Raw genomic sequence first — 20,165 nt, 5'->3', positions numbered from 1 at the left:
CCCAGTTGTGGGCTTGACTTGTGTGAATAGGTGCGGGAAAGAAAGCCAGCGGTCCAAAAGCACTAGACAGCCCACTTCGCTGAGGAAAGTGAGGCAGCTCGGGGAGAGCATAAAGTCCCACGTGCTGCGCAGATTAGGAGCAGGGTTACAGGAGAGAGAGAGAGCCGGAGTGAACAGCGCCTCAGGGAGCACAGATATCCGGACACAGCTGAATGTCTGGGGATGCTCGGTTTGGCGCTGACATTGTGACTGAGGACTGAGGAGAAACCTTCACCTCCAAACTCCTGCTGGAGATGTCCTGCCTGAACCCGCGTGGGAGGGAGCTCGAGCGCTTTGGCGGACTGTCCCTAATTTACTGGTCAGTAAACGCTGATTTGGCTTTATGTGTGTGTGTGTGTGTGTGTGTGCGTGTGTTGTAGCTTTTCGCGTGGTTGTGAATTTCGATTGCAATTTACTTGAATTGCGAGAACCTAACCCTTGACACTAAAGGCAAACAAACTGAGGAATGAGGTTTAAACTCTCACAAACGCAGCCCACAACACGGAACCTGACACTGCGCTTGGACTGGTGAAGTTCTCCTGATGCGTAAAAGTCTTGCGCAGTGTGCGTAAAAGTCTCCCATCATTACGCACAAAGACAACGCACTAGAGACACGTTTATTTCAAGACTGCTGTTCCACCGCGATTTCTCTACACTGCAAATAGTACTGTAAATAGTCCCAGCGCTAGATCACTCCGCCACAACCCCAGATGTAGATTAGGTGATTAGGGAGTGACCCTGACTTTTACCTAGATGACTTTTAATCTCCTCCAGCGCTGCCAAACTCGGGTCAGTGGGGGACACGCAGCACTGCTTCTGAACTGGAGAGTGTTCATGAGGAGTGGGTTGTTCTGTTATTGCAATAAAAGCTTCTGTTTTTTCTGGATGGGCTTTGGAACATTGCTGTGAGGAGCTGATGGCGTTTGGCCTCAAATATTAGTGAGGTTTGGATCACAAACACAACTCAGGTTCATTCAAAAATACGGAATTAATCTAAAGAAAACAGTTTCAAACACTCCAGTCTAGTACCATGAGGGAGGGGTTATACCCCTCTAGTCCACACTTGGCATTGCACTAGGAGCATTACGAGCAGTGGAATTGTTCTCTGGGGTGATGGAGCTCCATGCAGTATTTTTCAGATGAGCTGGAGTGGTGCATGTGATCCAGAACTGATCACCAATATCAACACCTGATCTCACTGAAGCTTTAGGACTGAATGCCATCAGATCCTCACAGAAGTCTTCCAAAATTGAGTGTAAATTGGGGCAGAAGAGTAAAGGTGTGTTTACCTGAGGATGAATCTGCCCAGAGATGCACTAAATATAAAGCTGACCATCAGAGGGTCAGAATTACAGTGACACAGAGTCAGAGACAGCCCTGAGGTCAGACAGAGTCACACTGAGACCTGAACTGACTCCAGGCTCATGTTTCTCCCGCTCTCACCACCACACTTACAGAGAATGTAATGTAAAAATCCGGAGCCTTCAACACACACACTGTGAAACAAGACCACCCAGTCAGTTTTCTGTGTGCTGCCTAGGTCAGAAAACATGGGATAAAACGAGTTGTTCTGATTCTGCTCTGCTTCTGATGTCAAATGCAAAGACTTGGGAATTGCTCCACCCCCTCGTCTGAGTCTGTCCAATCACAGCACTGGATATTATGCTTTATGTTTATATTCCAATTAAAACCAACAAACAGTTTGTTAGAATCAAACCAAATAAAAGAACTGCTGTGAATTTGTCCCACTCAGGCGCAAAGATCACTAAAAAACACATTAAAGATGTACTCAGGGTTTTTTAACCCAGACAGAGACAGAGGAGGCAAAGAGCAGGGTCTAATAATCTTTTTATCACCAAAACTAATAAACAATATTTATTAATAAGCGGTTACAGATAATGAATGAATGAATGAATGAATTATTTATTTATTTATTTTATAAAGGGTGTAAGGTTTTTTGAACATCAGTAGTGTTTAGATGAGAAGTGATCTGTTGTGTAGTAACATTCTTCAGTGTTGGTGAATGGAACCTCAAATCAAATCAAATCAAATTTATTTGTATAGCGCTTTTTACAACTGATGTTGTCAAAAAGCAGCTTCACAGAATTCTGGTAAGACAAAGATTTGACATGAAATGTAAAAATGTAAAGAATGTAAAAGATGTAAAAATCCCCAGGTGAGCCAAGGGCAACAGTGGCAAGGAAAAACTCCCTCAGCTAACGAAGAAACCTTGGGAGAAACCAAGGCTCACAAGGGGGGGACCTATCTTCCTCTGCTCAGTCTACTGGCAAAAATAGTTAGGAGTCCATGAAAACTTCGGTGTAGGGCGGGCAGCTCCAAGGCACTTGGTGGTTGCTGGAGTGTAGGCAGCTGATCTGAAGCGTGGAGGAGGAGCTCGACAGTCATCCATCAGTGTCCAAGACGGACAGGTGGACGGTCATTCACTAATGTCATTATTGCCACTTCTCCACTGCATGGAACCTACACGACTCTTCTCGACTTGGCACGGCTCCTTTGCTTTTCCACAGGTCAAATCTGGTACCTGGAACTGGGTAGGTTTTCAGTCCCTGCTCACTCCAGGTTCCAATCGTGCAGAGTAGGTACTAAATGGTGACGTGTAAACCTCAAGGCCACAGCTGCCTCCTATAACATTCTGCAGCCTTCACGGAGGTAGTAATTTACATTATCCTCAATTCAAACAAAACCAGATACTATTTTTGCAAGACCTCTACATATCTGAAACAAATCTAAGTCTACAGTAACAAAAAAGAAAGTTATACAACACATTTATTCTTTCAGAGTCATCTCTGAGAGTCAGGGGAGGCAAAGAGCAGGGTTTAATAATCTCCACCCAGTGCTTTTCACATCACATATATTCCCTGCCTTTTCCTTCTGCCTCGAAGGCAGCACTGCCTCCAGCGCCATTTTGAGTACTGCTTTTACACACGTGCATATTTATTTTATAATAACATTTTCTACACAGAGAGAGTTGTGTCCCAGGGCAGAAATGCTGAGCACACACGGTGTAAATGATGATTCAGCTTTCACTTCTAACATGCTCCAACACCAAACACACACACAGCAACACAGCGACACATAGCATTTCACTCAAACTTCCCCTGAAACCACAGTTCAGGGCGACACTGCTGTAAATCTAAAACCAACCTGTCAGCTATATCATTAAAGTCACTTCCTTGTTTCTACACTCATGGTCCATTCTCTCAGCTCCACTATCCACTACAATTACAGAGTGTGCAGCAACAGATGAGCCACTGTCTCTGACTTTACATCTACAAGGTGGACCACTGAGGTAGGAGTGTCTCACAGAGGTTTTTAAACAAGGTTTTTAAACTCCAGCAGCACTGCTGTGTCTGATCCTTTATGTTTTTGTGTCTTTTCTTGTCTCTGTGGACGTGTTTGTGACTATGAACCTGAACCCTGTTGAGAAAGAAGCAGGAAAATCACAGTGCTGTGTTGGACACACACACACACGCACGCAAGCACACATGCACACACACACACACTGTCCACTGCTTTAAGCTGCTGCTTTCTGCTCCGATCTAAATAAGGTGGACCAGAGAGGTAGATATGTCTAACAGAGTGGACAGTGAGTTTAAAATTCCAGCAGTAACTGCTGTGTCTGATCCACTCATATCAGGGCAGCACACACTAACACAATACCACCACCAGTGTCACTGCAGCACTGGGGATTATATATATATTGTATTGTGATTTAGTGAGGACGAGTCAGCGGAACAGAGCGTGACTGCAGAGCGACTCAGCAGAATCTGCAGAGGAGTCTCCTTTCACTCTCACAGTAAAAACAAACACACACACACACACCCAGGGTGCTGATATTTGTGCTGTTATAACAGTAAAGCTCATATGAGCAGACTGTAGAGACAGATCACCTTTATTACCATTTTTTACAACTATCCACATGGTAACATGTAATAAACAGCAGTTGTACTGATGGTATTGCACTCTACTAGCAGTAGGGAGACTACGAGAGCCTTTGACATTTAAAACAAGTGCTTTGAATGCACTTTTAAGCTGAAACTCTTTCTGCTCTTTTAAGAAGTTGTTTTTGAACATTGCTGTGATGATTGAATGGCAGTTAGCCACATGACCATCAGTGAGGTGAGGCTCTGATGTTTGACGGTGAGTTCTCGATCACAAACACTGCTCCAACTTGCTCCAAGGACACTATTCCAGTGCTCCACACTCTAGACTTCGGCGGCTTTAAACTCCACAAGCTCAGATTTGGCACTGGGCAATTTTGCACCTTATAAAATATTTGTTCCACCACATTCGCCAAGACAAAATTCAAATGTCACGAATGAAAGTGGTGGCCTTTGTTCAGCATCAGTAATGCTTAAAATACATTCAGTAATATATATCTTCATAATTCTACAGTCCAGCATTTATTGAGCACTTCAGAGTGCAAGGAAAGAAATCTGAACTCTTAATCATTTGGTATTCTGGCTCATAACACCACTTTTGTAATTATGCTTGATACTATCATGGCATGGGCGGCATAGTGGTGCAGCAGGTAGTGCTGCAGTCACACAGCTCCAGGGACCTGGAGGTTGTGGGTTCGATTCCCGCTCCGGGTGACTGTCTGTGAGGAGTTGGTGTGTTCTCCCCGTGTCCGCGTGGGTTTCCTCTGGGTGCTCCGGTTTCCTCCCACAGTCCAAAAATACACGTTGGTAGGTTGATTGGTGACTCCAAAGTGTCTGTGTATGTGTGTGTGAGTGTGTGTTGCCCTGTGAAGGACTGGCACCCCCTCCAGGGTGTATTCCCTGCCTTGCGCCCAATGATTCCAGGTAGGCTCTGGACCCTCCGTGACCCTGAATTGGATAAGTGGTTACAGATAATGAATGAATGAATGAACTATCATGGCATAAGCTACCTTATATTTTATATTTATGAACTGCAGTTTTTGTTTACTGAAACTGTTGGTTACAGTTAGTGGATGTGACATTTATTAATAAATTTTATCGCCCTCTTCAGGTTCAGATGAGTACAGCAGGACTAAACAATTGAGCGGCTGACAATCAATTTTTTTAACAATCAACAGCAGAACAGTTAAAAAGAGGTAATGTTGTGTTTTTGGGTGAAAATGAGACGGTCATTGAAGTATTTATTATGGACGGTCACAGTATTTATTACAATAGACAAATCTTAGTAATTAGAAATGCAGTACAATTACTTCAATAATTCAGACATCTGTGTTTTTACAGAGAGCGTCTTACAGAAAAAGGAGACCACAGGTGTCACCACTACATTATGGGAAAATGTCCCCTTTTAACTTGTTCCTCTTCATACGTTATTCTTCTCTCTGCCTTTGGGGGGCAGTGTGAGGCTCTGAATGGATTTGACTGTAAGCGGGTCATGGCATCTCTCCCAGACCACACACACAGAGTGAGATTAACCCATTTCAGCAGCCCTGGGTGGGCCAGGATGGAAACTGGGCATTTCTCTAAAGCTTTCCCATCAGGACCGTGGTGAATAAAGTGGGTGGGGGCAGGGGGAGGGAGAGGAGAGAGGGGCCGGAGTGGGCGTTCGACTTCGACACTATGCTCCTGTACAGAACTCTGTGCTGTGATTCCTCAGTGTGGCCTGGATTATCCTCTAATCTGATAACAACCCACTGTGCAGATCTGCTGATTAAACTTCTGATGCAATGTGTAGCTGCTATGGCTGGCAGTAGGAAAAAGGACGGCTTGCAGTCTGTGTGTGTTTGTGTTTTGTTATTCAGTTTTTCAATCCTAATTCCCCATTTCAGTTGTGAAAAAGCAGTCTCCATCATCATCAAACTTCCATCATCCAACACACACCCAGCATTTTATTCCCTTCCCACCTCCACCCTTTACAGAGCCTCTATGGAGTGATGATGATGATAATGATGATGATGGTGGTAGAGGACAATGGACTGTTCCTGTCCCTCACGTCCATCTCCACCACCATGTTCTCCAAACCATGGTCAGGCATTAGCCTTGTGTCCACCACCGTTTACCCGTCTTCACTTTCTGTGAGGTGCTTTTAGAGGAGGACGTCTGGTTCCATTCCCCTCCACTGTCCACTGCTCTACGTGAGTGTGAGTGTATGAATGACTGGGTGAGTTTGTGAAACTGTTCACAGGTGTGAGTGTGTGAGTGACTGGGTGAGTGTGTGAAACTGTCCACTGGTGTGAGTGTGTGAGTGACTGGGTGAGTGTGTGAAACTGTTCACAGGTGTGAGTGTGTGAAACTGTCCACTGCTATGAGTGTGTGAGTGACTGGGTGAGTGTGTGAAACTGTCCACTTGTGTGAGTGTGTGAGTGACTGGGTGAGTGTGTGGTGTTCCTGCCTTGCACCCAATGATTCCATATGCTCCAGACCCACTGAGACCCTAAACAGGATGAAGCTATTACAGAAGATTTAATCCATTTGGAGTGTGGACTGAATGATCAGTTTCTCTCCTGGTGCTGGGTGTTGTGTCGAGGATGTCCCCGTCCTGTTCTTTTCTGTGATGACATCACAACCAAACAGAGAGGGCAGCATTAAAAACACAGACAACATATTTACCCAAACACAAATTTGTGTAACACACATATATATACACACACACACACACTTGCCTGCTGATTTCAGGACAGTGCTTTAAAAGTGAATTACCCCCTAGTCTTTATACAAATATTATTTTTACAAGACAAAACAGACATAAAAGAGTGCCATGTCTTTAACGATAAACAGACCGTGGAATTCTGAAGTGAAAGGCTTCCTAAGGAAAGCAGTGTTAAAGGATATCACCTCACAAACATGCAACTTATCCCACACTTCCAGGACTTATCCCATGTTTCCAGCAGCTGGAAATGGATATGTATATACAAAGGAGATTTTTCTGATAAAGTGGCCAGAAGGAAGAGCAAAAATAATAATTTCCAATAATGTGGCCTGTGGGAGGAGCTATAATGGAGGTATTCAGATAAAGTGGCCAGTGGGTGGAGCTATAAAAGACATTTTTGTGATCCAGTAGCCAGTGGGAGGAGCAAAAGAGACAGGTTTCCAATAATGTAGTCAGTGGGAGGAGTTATAAGGACAGTATTTCCAATAAAGTGGCCAGTAGACACTTGTTTTGAGTCTCTGCTTTGAAGTGTGGTGTCTGAAGTGGTCTGGGGGCAGGTTTCTGGTCGGGACACCCTCGGGAAGGTCAGCGCAGATTGTCCTGGGTGTGATGGAAATAATGAGGAACAGAATTATACCATTCTCCTTCAAATTAAAGCCTCCGTTCTCTCTAATCTGTGTTAAATACCGGAACGAGCTCTTGAGGAACGTGGCAGTAATCTGAGTGCTGAGAGACGGCCGGGAGTCCAGGAGATTTACATCACATTAAAGTCCCACCGCAGCTTTACACCAGCCAAGTTTAACACTCATGAATATTTATGAGCTGAGTTCATTTTTATCTGGAGGTGGAATGTTTGTGTTTACTCTTATTCTGTTCATTTCCTTTGATTTGAATGAACTCCACCCTTTTATTAATCCATATAATAAACTGTCTGTCATTTACACACTGACACTGTCATATTCATTCTCCTGGGGTTTACTGAAGAGAATTAGAGAATGATTCAGGAAAAAGTAATTGCTCAGGAACTACGCCGACCGCTTACAGCTGTCTACACATGTTGGACGTCTATAACGTGTTTATTTATTGTCACAATCAGAATAAGACTTTCTTCAAGCACTGTGTCCACACACTGTCCACTTCTCCATCATGTCGTACGTAGTCTACTCTGCTTTTCTGCTTCTCCATCAAATCAGTTTGGTCTTGGCCTTGGAACTGAGTTTTATTTCTCTCGTGGTTCAGAGCGAGCACCAACTCTCCACCTGTAAAATCTCCAGCTGCAGCAGAGATCACATTTGTTTTTATCCGATTCACGACGGCAGCTCGTAAAATTACACCATGGTATTTTGAAGAGGTTCAAATGCTCCTTGGATCAGTGGCTGATGAAAGAATCCAGCAAGAGCTGGATGCTTCAACAAGGAAGAAACATACTCTACTGATCTGTCTGAACTGATGATGGAGATGTGTTCAGTACCAAATAACGACAACAACAACAATGCACAGATATAAGATGAGTAAACAACGTTTAACGTTACCACTGCCATTGTTGTAGTGTCCAGAGCATGTTGTTCCTGTTAGAAATGGGGTTTTGAGACAACACTGGATACATTTCTGGGCGTGGGTTTTAAAGTGGAAAAGTTACCAGGGACGAAATGAGCAGAGTCAAGTTGAGTAGGTACTAGGGTTTAAGGGTTGAGTAGGGTTTAAAAACTCCAGCAACACTGCTGTGTCTGATCCACTCGCACCAGCACAACACACACTAACACACCACCACGTCAGTGTCACTGCAGCGCTGAGAATGATCCACCACCACATCACACCTGCTCCGTAGGGGTCCTGATTACTGATATAGATACAAGGGGCTGGTCATCAATATATGGCTGATATATATTATATATATATAATTATTCATTCATTCATTCATTAGCTGTAACCACTTATCCAGTTCAGGGTCGCAGTGGGTCCAAAGCCTACCTGGAATTTATGTATATATAGTTACTACCTAAAATGTTAATTATTAACAGTCTTTTGGGTCAAACTACAGATTAAAGGGTCTATGTCTATAAATGGGTCTGTGTTTGTGAACCTCTGTGTCCACCTGTTTACGCCAGTGTAGGTCTTTGTGTGTGTGTGTGTGTGTGTGTGTGTGTGTGTGTGTGTGTGTGTGCATTCAGGTGACAGTGAAGATAAAGCAACATGTCAGTCAGGCTGTGTATATGTGTGTGTGTGTGTGTCATCCAGACTGAAACTGGGCCAATGCGAGAGTGTGCAGGGCTGAAACTGAAGTGACATTAACGTGTTATAACAGCTTCTGTCATGTCATAAGTTTAGGAACACGGAGTCTGAACTGGAGTCTAAAGGGCAAATCACCATCTCTCTGCCTTTTTTCAGCACACACACACAGGCTGGGTGTCTCACACACCTCCCGAAAGACAGGTGAACACACAGGTGTGTAGAAAGAAGTGGGGCATTAGAATACTGTTCATTCCAGATAATTATGGACTGACATTAAGATGAAAGTTTTCATTTAAAGCCCTACATGCCACAGCACCCAGCTACTTATCTCACATCCTCGGTTCGCATTGCCCCTCACGATCATTTTGCTCCACACACCAGCTGCACCTGTAGGTCCCACACTGCCTGGTAAACCTCAGGGGTGATTGAGCATTCTCTGTTGCCAGAGAATTTTTAAGACAAACGTTAAGAGATGTTGCATTGGATGCTTTGTTGCCTCAAATGTCCAGTTGCCTCATTTTTACCATTTTAAAAGACTGGACTTTGCTTTGATTTAATTAGATTTTTCAATTAAACAAATAATTTTGTTTTCATTCTTACTGCTTTATTGTCTGTTTCTTTTATTTTAATTTACTTGATCCAGATAATAAACAGATGGCACAGTGGCGCAGCAGGTAGTGTCACAGTCACACAGCTCCAGGGTCCTGGAGGCTGTGCATTCAAGTCCCGCTCCGGGTGACTGTGAGAAGTTTAGTGTGTTCTCCTCGTGTCTGCGTGGATTTCCTCTGGGTGCTCTGGTTTCCTCCAACAGTCCAAAAACACATGCTGATAGGTGAATTGGTGACTCAAAAGTGTCTGTGAGTGTGTGTGAGTGAATGTGTGTTTGTGTGTGTGTGTGTCGCTCTGTGAAGGACTGGCCCCCCCTCCAGGGTGTGTTCCTGCCTTGCCCTCAGTGATTCTGTGTAGGCTCTGGACCCACCGCGACCCTGAAAAAGCGTTTACAGACAATGAATGAAGTCTAGCGGGAGCCCATGAACAAAAATACCAAATCTAACCTTGTGTTGCTTTAAGCTGCTTTCACACTTTACACAACAGTGTGAGCTCAAGTCTGTAGTGTAAGGGAGAAACTGATAACACTAGCCTTATGTGCAGGCTGGAAGGGACTACAGAAACAGATCTGTGCCTGCTTACCACATCCCACTGAAGGATTTTCCAACATGCAGCAGTAAACTTTCCATATTTTGTGTAAAAGGAGTTTCAGTGTTCTCCTCTGAGTGTGCTGAGCTGTCCTGTGGCGCTGAGTTAGCAGCAGTTCTAAAGATAGCAGTGAATCTTTGTAGGAAACACACGCACATCACCCTCCCAGCTTCAGCATCATACGATTGGAGGAGACGCAGTTAATGATATTCAGTATCATTATGTAGGTGTTATGACGTTCTTACACAGTTGTCTGTGATATACTTGCGCAAGTATCAGTTTTGATATGTGTTAATGAATGTATTTTTTAAATTTAAAAGTCTTAACACTTTACATGAATTGCACTTAACTCTAAGTAATTGTGAGTAAACATTTCTATTTATATTTAAATGTAAACATTGTTTACATGTGTTTACCCTCTGCAGTCGGTGCATGTTGCACATTAACTAACTCATGTTTGACAGCCAATTCTCTAAATATCAGAAGGTAAAAATATAGGATATAATATTATATAAATATAATAAAAATGTAAAACAGTAATATAGTAGTAATAAATATTTATTTACATTTACTTACTGTATGAGCACAATAAATTAAATACTATAAAATTACTACTAAATAAAATATAAAAGGTAAATAATATGTTAACCATAAAAATATATGTGATCAAAGTTGCACTACTAATTCTGTAATATTCAGATATTACTGAACGCAGTGGATTTAGTGAGTTTAATGATGAGTGAAGCTGTGTGCTGCAGCTCTGCTGGAGACAGACAATGGCTCTCGGCTAAAAATGGAAACACAGCAAATGGTTTGTGGATTAAATACATTTGGCTCAGGGTGGATTTTGGGTTTCCGGCTTTCGTGCAAATGCTGCTTTCCTCCAAAAAGCTCAATCTGCTGATGATATTCCACCTCAGGAAGACTGCAGGAGGAAGAGACCCTCTGCTACTCCAATATTTACTGTATTATTTACTGTAATTTCAAGTTACACTCAGACACATGTCAGAAAAAAACACCATTAAACTGTTATTAAAAAAGAGTATAGAGTAAGTATATTTAGAGTAGAGTGGTAATAACTGAGTGGTTATTGCGCCCCCATGTGGAACACATTTGACCTTCCAAACATGAGTTAGTGAGTGTGATACATGCAGGAAAAGAGGGAAAACGTGTAAACAATGTTTAACTTTTTTATATGTTAGTGTTTTTTTTATTATTTATTAGAGTTTATTTTATTATTTATAAGTGTTTACACATACAAAATTTAAAAAATACATTAATTAATGTATGTCAGAACTGATTATTTTACAAGGCTACACAGTTTCTCTCTGCACTTTGCAAATAAACTATTCACTTGTGTGTTTCTTTTGTTTCATAACTTTGTTTTATAATTTTGCGTAACAAAAAATACAAGCCCAGGTTTACAAACAATCCCCATAGCAACAGTAGAAGATGATCAGAACATTAAAAACAATAACAATAAATAAATGGGAGAATAGACATTGAATGCAGAAACAAAGAGGTCATTTTAATATGAACTAGGCTGTTTGTTGTTCAGGATAAAATCAGCAGAGATGTAAGAGTGAGAGCTGCAGGGTTGTAGCCATATTGCATAAGGTTTAATCTGGTGGTGTTGGGCTGCTGTGACTGAGAGTTTAGTGTGTGTGTGTGTGTGTGTGTGTGTGCGTGTGTGTGTGTGTGTGTGTGTGTGTGTGTGTGTGTGTGTGGTTATAGTGTGTGTGTGAGTGAAGCTGCAGAAAGGATCAGGAATGCAGGACGTTCACAACAAACTACACCATGCCCACGTTTTCTGTCATGTATAAAGGAGCAGTCATTATAAGCAGGTAAAATATTGTTTATTTCTTATACTTTTAACCCATAATAATATGAAACAGCTTAAATCAACAGCATATTATTTTCTCAGAGTAATTCTTCACTCTTTTCTGTTGTATTCGAACTGTAATAATACGAAGTGGACTTTAAAAATATGAATATGAACTTGGCTAAAATTTCTTATGCAAATGTTTCATTCCACCTTAAATTCCGCAGCTGTTACATTCAGGCGCTTGAAATTTTCGCCATCCGTTCTTATTTCAATTGACCTAAGGTTCCACCTTAAATGGTGAAGCAGGTACATTCTGGTACTCTCATCCAATTGGCGCTTTAAATTTGTTCTAATTCTTCATACCACATTAACATCTGCAGGCGTTAACGTTATTCTGATGTTTAAAGTATTTGGCAGTTTAAAATAATTATTTCGTTCCCCCTTAAATTGAGCTTGGGGTTTCATTCTGGACATTCAAGTTTTCGCCAAGCTTTGTTAGTTCTCCGTTCCACCTTAAATAGAGATTCTTCGCTTGCAGTTTTCGCCAATTATTATTAAATGTGCTACTGCACCTTAAATGGAGGAGCAGGAAAGTGTTCCCCAAAGATTTGTTCTAATTCTAGATTCTACCTTAAATTTTTCAGAAGGTACGTACGGGAAAGTTTCTTGCAGTAGTTTTTTTCCTCATTCCACCTTAAATCATGCAGCAGGTATGTGGATATTAAAACTTTATTTTTCCAGGTTTTCAGCTTTAGTTTTTCGATTTCTCATTTCCACCTTAAATTGTGCAGCAGGTGCATTTCTAGCGCCAGAGAAGGAATGAGAAGCTGGCGAAATAAAGAATAATGAAATTTTAAAAATCAACATAATTAGTAAAATAAAGAATAAATAATAATGTATTATTATTATTATTATTATTATTATTATGCTAAGCTAACATTTGCAGAAACGTGGTTCATGTATCCATACCTTAACTCCCTTTACTCCTGTTCTTCAATGGTCAGGACCCTTACAGGGCAGGTGTGATTTGGTGGTGGATCATTCTCAGAGCTGCAGTGACACTGACATGGTGGTGGTGTGTTAGTGTGTGTTGTGCTGGTACGAGTGGATCAGACACAGCAGTGCTGCTGGAGTTTTTAAACCCTGTGTCCACTCACTGTCCACTCTGTGAGACACTCCTACCTCATTGGTCCACCTTGTAGTTGTAAAGTCAACAGTAGCTCATCTGTCGCTGCACAGTTTGTGCTGGTTGTTCTCTAGTTCTTCAGCAGTGACACAGTATGCTGTCCACAGGACGCCACCCCAGGACACTGAATGTTTTTGGTTGGTGGACTATTCTCGGTCCAGCAGTGACACTGAGGGGTTTAAAAACTCCAGCAGTGCTTCACCCCTTTAGTGTTTCACTTTTTCAATCTTCACTCTTCTCTTTTTCATTTTTAACTTCTTCATTCTTTCACTCCTTCATTTTTCTCTCTCACACTTCACACGTGTATTTCTCCTTCACGCTCCATTCAATCCCCTCTTTTACTCTTTCACTCCTTCTTTTCTTATCCACTCTTGTCTTTCACTTTTCATTAGTGTGTGTGTGTGTGTGTGTTCACTACAACAGATGGGTTGAATGCAGAATCCAGATTGAATTTCAAATTACACTTCATTTCCAAGTCACCAGTCTCTCCACCTGAAGCCCTCCCCAGTACCAGACCCCAGCACACGCGGCCCATGACTGTGAGGAGACTGGCCTTTTCGGAGACTGACTGGAGACGCGTCTGCCCCCCTGGTGTAAATGGATGTGGTTGAAATCTAATCAGAATGTGCTCCACACACAGGTCTCCTGAGACTTCCAGGGCACATGAGGTCTTTGGGACAGTTTCAGAAACCCAGATTAAGTCTAAACCATTGACTGAAGTGTCTGAGGAATTTAGTCTGAGATTAGGCCTAAACTGTGAAGCTGACAGTAGGTTTAAGACCAGAAGTTCATCCAGGGATCTCTTTAAACCCTGTCCACTGCAGCTCGTTCCCACTCAGTTATTGATGGTCATTATTAATTAATTATTCACTCCTTTATCTTTTCTCTCCTGGTCTTTCAATCCTTTCATTCTTCACTTATTTATTCCTTTTTCCTCTTCTCCTACTCTTTCACTCTTTTGCTCCACTCTTTCATTTATCACTTTTTCACTCCTTTATTCCTTCTTTCCTACTCATTCATTCATTATCTGTAACCGCTAATCCAGTTCAGGGTCGCAGTGGGTCCAGAGCCTACCTGGAATCATTGGGCGCAAGGCGGGAATACACCCTGGAGGGGGCACCAGTCCTTCAGAAGGCAACACACACATTCACTCAAACACTCACACCTACGGACACACCTACCAATGTATGTTTTTGGACTGTGGGAGGAAACCGGAGCACCCGGAGGAAACCCACGCGGACACGGGGAGAACACACCAACTCCTCACAGACAGTCACCCGGTGTGGGAATTGAACCCACAACCTCCAGGCCCCTGGAGCTGTGTGACTGCGCCACTGTGCCGCCCTTTCTTTCCTACTCTTTCCCTCCTATTCTCCTCCATAGTTTTCTCATTCTCTCTGTTTCATTCTTTACACTAGTCTTTACACGTTTACTCCTCCCTTATTTCCCCCTTTTGATACTTCACGCCTCCCCTCTATCAAAGATAGATAGATAGATAGACTGATGGATTGATACAGTAGGTGGATAGAATAAAACCCTATAGCACTTTCAGCAAATCAGTTTCTGATTGAACATTTTGAAAATTATGCTTTAAAGGGGACATCTACGATTGTCAGGGAAGGCTGGTCTCTGATTTGTTTATGTTCAGAAGCTCAGTGATTTTAAGATGGAATCGTATATTTGGGGAAGAAAATAGTTGTTTGTACATGGCTGAAGTTTGTACGTTTTAATTTACTCTTTGAAATACCACATAAACTCATTTGCAACTCAAGCTGTTTAGTTTTATAACACTTTCACTCTGTGTTTACTTTCATGCAGTTAGTGCATTCTCCCGAATTTCGAGTCAGTTCCACCTACAACAAAAAATAGATCAGTGTTGCCAACCTAAGGAGCAGGAATAGAGCAATATCATCGTCTCATTATGCTTTTCAGCATTTGGTCTGTTTGTTTTCTAAAATTCTCCAAAAAGAAGTTTTTCTGCCACAAGCAGAGAGAGAGAAACCCTAGCATACCGGAATGAGAAATTTTAAGATTTCTATTTGTCATACACTCTACTGAACTCTACTGACCTCTATTATTTCAGTATTGTTGGGATTGCTGAAACTGACCCCTGGTGTAATCAGTTGTAAATGGTGGTTTGAATGATACTGATCCTGATGCTTATAGTCTAGTGTTTTTCGTTAACAGAGGCATTGATTTGTCCATGTCCTCTAATGAGCTGAAGGGTATTAATCACAAGTTTGTTCCTCTTCACTGCAGTAACAGACTCTTCTCATATGGGAGTATGGAGATTGAGATTGTAACATTTCTGTGAGGATTTGATTGCACCCTGCCACATAATCATCAGTGAGGTCAGGGGCTGGTGTTGATGATTAGTTCTAGATCTCACACACCACTCCAACTCATCCCAGAGGTCTTCCATCACTCCAGAGAACACAGTTCCCCTGCTTTAAAGGGCTTTATACCCCTCACGCCCACACTTGATCTCAACTGTGCGTATCGGACTGAACCTCTCTGTCTTTCTCTCTCTCTCTCTCTGCAGGACACTGATGGGTCCGTACGGAGTTGATCGTGCTGTGCATTCTATGGAGTTTACGGACTGTGAGAATGGGTTAGGTAAGAGCTGTTTTTATTTTCAGACACAATGATGATTTGATTTTAATGGAATAATAAAACTGAATCAGAGCCATTTTTAATTCAGATTAGTTCATAAACCCTTGAGATCAAAAATCAGTTTAGATTCAGAATCCCTGAGAGTCAAACTCAGAATCACCTTGATCCAAATCACTCAAAATCAATCATGGTCAGAATCATTTTACAACTGTCAGACCTGTTTTACAATTAGTTTTAGAATTAGAATCTCTTTAGTGTGAATCAAAATAAGTTTGGATCCAAATCACTGACAGTAAGAGATTAGCTTTTGAGTCGCTTATGGATCAAAATGTCGGTTGAATCATTAATAAGAATCATTTTAAAATCACAGTCAACTCTGAATCGATTCCATAAATACATTTGAATAAGAATCAGAATCACTTTACAATTAGAATCATATACACTTTAGAATCAGAATGACTGAATTCAAACTCACTTTTGAATCAAAATTAGAATCACTATAACATAAGAATACGAAACTTTTCATGAATGATCTTTGACACGGACAGTGTGTACAGGCTGTTTCAGACTTCTATTTTAAAAAAGGACGAGAACATCTTCCACGACAAGGGTGGTTTAAAGTCCTAAAATGTGTGTGTGTTTGTGTGTGTGTGTGTGTGTGTGTGTGTGTACTCTGTAGTGCTGCTAGATAAAAGAATGGGAGCTTATAGAGGACAGGGTTCCAGTGTTGACAGAAAGTGAAGTTATTTCTCGGCTCTGACTCTTAAACCTGCCTCTTTGTTGTGTTTGTTCTCCGCGGCTGTTTTGGAAGAAGCTCTAAGCTTCTTAACGCTGTTCTCCTTTAAAACCAGCTTCACCAGCAACATCTCGCTGCTTTCAGAACGCTTTGATGTGTACACACACACAGGCTAACATCAAAACCCCTTCAACCCGAGTACACACGCATGTGTGTGTAGCGGGGGTGTTAAATTGTACCTGGAGGTGAATGTGCAGAAAGTGTCAGACTATTGTGTTCCTCCACAATGCAGCGAAAGTGTCACCAACACAAACAGAAATAGAGAGCTCAGAAAGGTAACACACACCGAGTCCTCATGCAGAAACTGTTCATCCTAAATGGGACTTATTCTTCCCCTTTTCCACACAACCTTGAAACCCACACACTGTGAAACAAGACGAGCAGTTCTGATTCTGCTCCGCTTCTGCTGTCAAGTGCAGAGACTTTAGAATGACCCCACCCCCTCGCAATGACCCGCATTTATGTGAGAGCGGAAAGACTAAACACAAGTTCAACACAAAACAACACACACAATGTGCACAGAGAAATAAGAGCACTGAATAAAAACAGAAAACGAGAATGGAGAAGAAAAAGAACGAGCGAAAACAGCTAAAAACCATCTTGTTTCTCACTGCTGTGTGCTCTGGTCGGGGTGAACAGCGAGCGGCTCATTATCATTTAAAGGAACAGGCGCTGAAAGTGGGCATTCTGAACAGGGCTGTTTAGACAGGGGGAGTGCACTGCTTTGAGGCTTGTGGGATTTTGATTAAGAACCAGAACTGTGTTGCACTGTGGAGAAGAGAGTATGTCACTTTTAAGTTCAATGCTGACCGAGAATGGCTGTTGGCATGGAACACATTGAGGTCATAATCTGGTTATGGTTTTAATTGTCTTGCTCATACGACCGTCATTCTGTGCGTGCTTGTGTGTGTGTGTGTGAGGGGGTCCACTAATACAACAATTAGACTCTCCCTTGGTTTTTATCCCGAGACTGGGCTGTTATCCATAAGGTTGCCTCATTCAATTACGGTGAACTTTTGTTGAAATCCTAAACCCATTTTAAAGCAAACTGACCAGCAGAGGTCAGATTGAATGGTTTATGTATGGAATCCCTGTTGCTGCGTGTGTTTGTTGGTCATCCTCTAGTTCTTCATCAGTGGACACAGGACACTGTTGGCTGGATGCTTTTGGTCGGGGGACTATTCTCAGTAAAGACACCGATGGGTATGAAACACTCCAGCAGCACTGCTGTGTCTGATCCACTCGCACCAGCACAACACTAACCTCATCAGTGTCACTGAGAATGATCCACCACCAAATCATACCTGCTCTGTGGGGGTCATGTGGGGGTCCTGACCATTGAAGAATAGGGTGAAAGGGCGTAAACAAATTATGCAGAGCAACAGATGGACTACAGTCTGTGATTGACTGTGTGGTCAGTGAGTGTAGACTCATGGAAGCCTGTGACCTCTGTATTTTTCCCAAATCATTCAGCCCTGGATATATATTTGTTTTGTTTTTCTGCTGCTCTATCACTTTAATTCCTCTAATGAAGTTTAATGGCTGATGTATTCAGACGGATTATGTTATTCCCGCGTCACTAATGCTGACTTTAATGCTGGCTGATAGAGATGTGGTAACTGTTATTGAATGTGCTTGTCGTTATTGAAATGACACACCACTGACCTAAATCACTGTTTAGCATTCTGGGTCAGTCTCAGTTCCTGTGAACTCTGTCTGTGACTTCACTGCTCGCGTGCACAGCGCTTTAAAGGAGCTATCAGTCATTTATACCATCAGAACTTAGCAATGAATATGCGTGCAAATGATTATTATTTTTGGGGGTGAAAGATGTCCTTTAGAGGAAATCATTCTTCATTTTTCCTTAACGTGCACTGAAATACATGTTAACTTTTACACTGTGCTGATACAGTCAAACTCATATGAGATTAAGTATCAAACTGCTCTGTCATTTCTATATTTATTTGTTTAGATCCACATCTATGTATTTATTTTTATATTTCTATATTTGTTCCTATTTATTTATTTCCACAATTTTGTTACATTTATTGATTTATACTCTTGTGATTTGATTTAGTCATTTTGTATTTTATTTTGGCAGCTCTCCTTATAGGGGTGACCATGTCTGAAACAGGATTTGTTATAGAAACTGACACATCCAGGCCACTGGGTGTCAGTATAATATCTGTTTCATGTTGTGATGAAGTCGGTGATCGCATCTTTAATGGTGAATGACACACCTGTTATTTTTTTCTCTTGTAGGAATTAAAGTCATCGGAGGAGTGAAGGAGGGCTCAGGGGAGGAGTTTGGCGTGTACGTGAAGAGGATTTTACCAGGTGGTCTTGCCTCCAGCGACGGTAGGATGTTTACTGCTGCTTATATTTAATTCACCTGAAAACTTTAGTCTCCCCCTAAGGAGCACCACAGACCACAATGGGCCTCTCTGGGTGAGTGGGATGCCCCACCACAACTCTCTCATGGTTAGTGCAGTGCCAGCCAATTCGGTTTCCTATTATTGGGTGGTTAGTGCTCTCCTCCAAGCGTGTTGAGCTGTCTAGTGACACTGTGTTAAATTTCACAGGTGTTTCTGATAAAATGGCCAGTGTGTGTAGAGAGGTCAGGCTGAGAAGGACACTGTAATAACCTGTTCAGACTGTTGTGAGATCAGATTATCAAACACTATCTATTTTGGTTTGTTGTTGTGGAAGGTTTAGTCTCTTCTCCTAATGCTGGACTTATTTTCCAGATCCACGTGAACACAGCAGTGAAAATTGCGTAATGACTGGCTAAAGAGTAAATGGTCAGTACTTTTGGTAAACATCCTCTCACAGTGATTACAGACTTTGCAACCAGTGACAAGTCCAAATCTGCTTGGACAGGCCTTTTTTAATCAAATTGCTTTGATCCGTCTGATTGTGTGTGGTTTTTCACTAATGAACAACGAGCAGCAATCGCATTATTGTGTGTTAATGCACTTCTGATGGTCTTAGCTGTGGTAAACAACCAAGATTAGAATCAAAAGAAGCAAAGCCTTACAAAAATGAACTGAATTCAGTCCTGAAATACACCTTGCGTTATATGTGAAGTGTATATTACTCAGAGAAACACAGTTCCACAGCAGTGTTCTCGCCCTTCCTTTAAATGATAATGAGTCTCTCGCTGTTTATCCTGACCCTGAGCGCACAGCAGTGAGGAGCAGAAGCTCTGGTTTTTAGCCGTTTTTCGCTTTGTTCTCTTTCTTCTCCATTCTCCGTTTTTTCTCAATACTCTTATTTCTCTGCGCTCGTTTCATCAGTTTTGTTGCGTTTAACCTCAACCGTGGTTCCAGCGCTGTGATTGGACAGACTCAGACAAGTGGGTGGGGCAGTTCTCTGCACTTGACGTCAGAAACGGAGCAGTTGATGTTTCCAGACATCTCACAAGCCTGAATTCACCCAGTTCTGAAGAATACACTCAGGACTGGACGTCCAGTGTGGGCATATCTGAGAGGAGTCAATGTTTAAATGGTTTGTACATTCATTTATTCATTAATTTCCTTTAAGCACTTCATCCTGAGCGGGTCTAGAGTCTACCCAGAATCACCGGGAGAAAGGCAGAAATGCATCCTGGACAAAGCATCACACATTCACCCAGTCACTCACACCTATGGATAATTTCACTGTTTTGT

The 20,165-nt window shown here is 42.0% G+C and overlaps 1 protein-coding gene across 7 annotated transcripts in view; it reads left to right on the top strand.

Moving 5' to 3' along the window:
- The first annotated feature begins 219 nt into the window (after nucleotides 1–219).
- Nucleotides 220–20,165, top strand: part of si:dkeyp-72e1.9 (syntaxin-binding protein 4) — a 45,471-nt gene continuing 25,525 nt past the window's right edge. For 3 of the 7 annotated variants that reach the window (XM_066642956.1, XM_066642957.1, XM_066642955.1), the window contains exons 1-3: nucleotides 12,429–12,549; nucleotides 15,631–15,704; nucleotides 18,760–18,855. In XM_066642956.1, the coding sequence (XP_066499053.1) occupies nucleotides 12,461–12,549; nucleotides 15,631–15,704; nucleotides 18,760–18,855 (259 nt within the window). In that variant the 5' untranslated portion in view covers nucleotides 12,429–12,460. Of the gene's footprint in view, nucleotides 359–11,802; nucleotides 11,922–12,167; nucleotides 12,209–12,428; nucleotides 12,550–15,630; nucleotides 15,705–18,759; nucleotides 18,856–20,165 lie in introns of those variants that run through there. The other 4 variants (XM_066642960.1, XM_066642959.1, XM_066642958.1 and 1 more) reach the window with 3 other exon arrangements.

This window comes from Hoplias malabaricus, chromosome 13 (genome assembly GCF_029633855.1).
Source record: "Hoplias malabaricus isolate fHopMal1 chromosome 13, fHopMal1.hap1, whole genome shotgun sequence".
In the NCBI taxonomy this organism is placed as follows: domain Eukaryota; kingdom Metazoa; phylum Chordata; class Actinopteri; order Characiformes; family Erythrinidae; genus Hoplias; species Hoplias malabaricus.
This window is presented reverse-complemented; position numbering and strand designations above follow the sequence as displayed.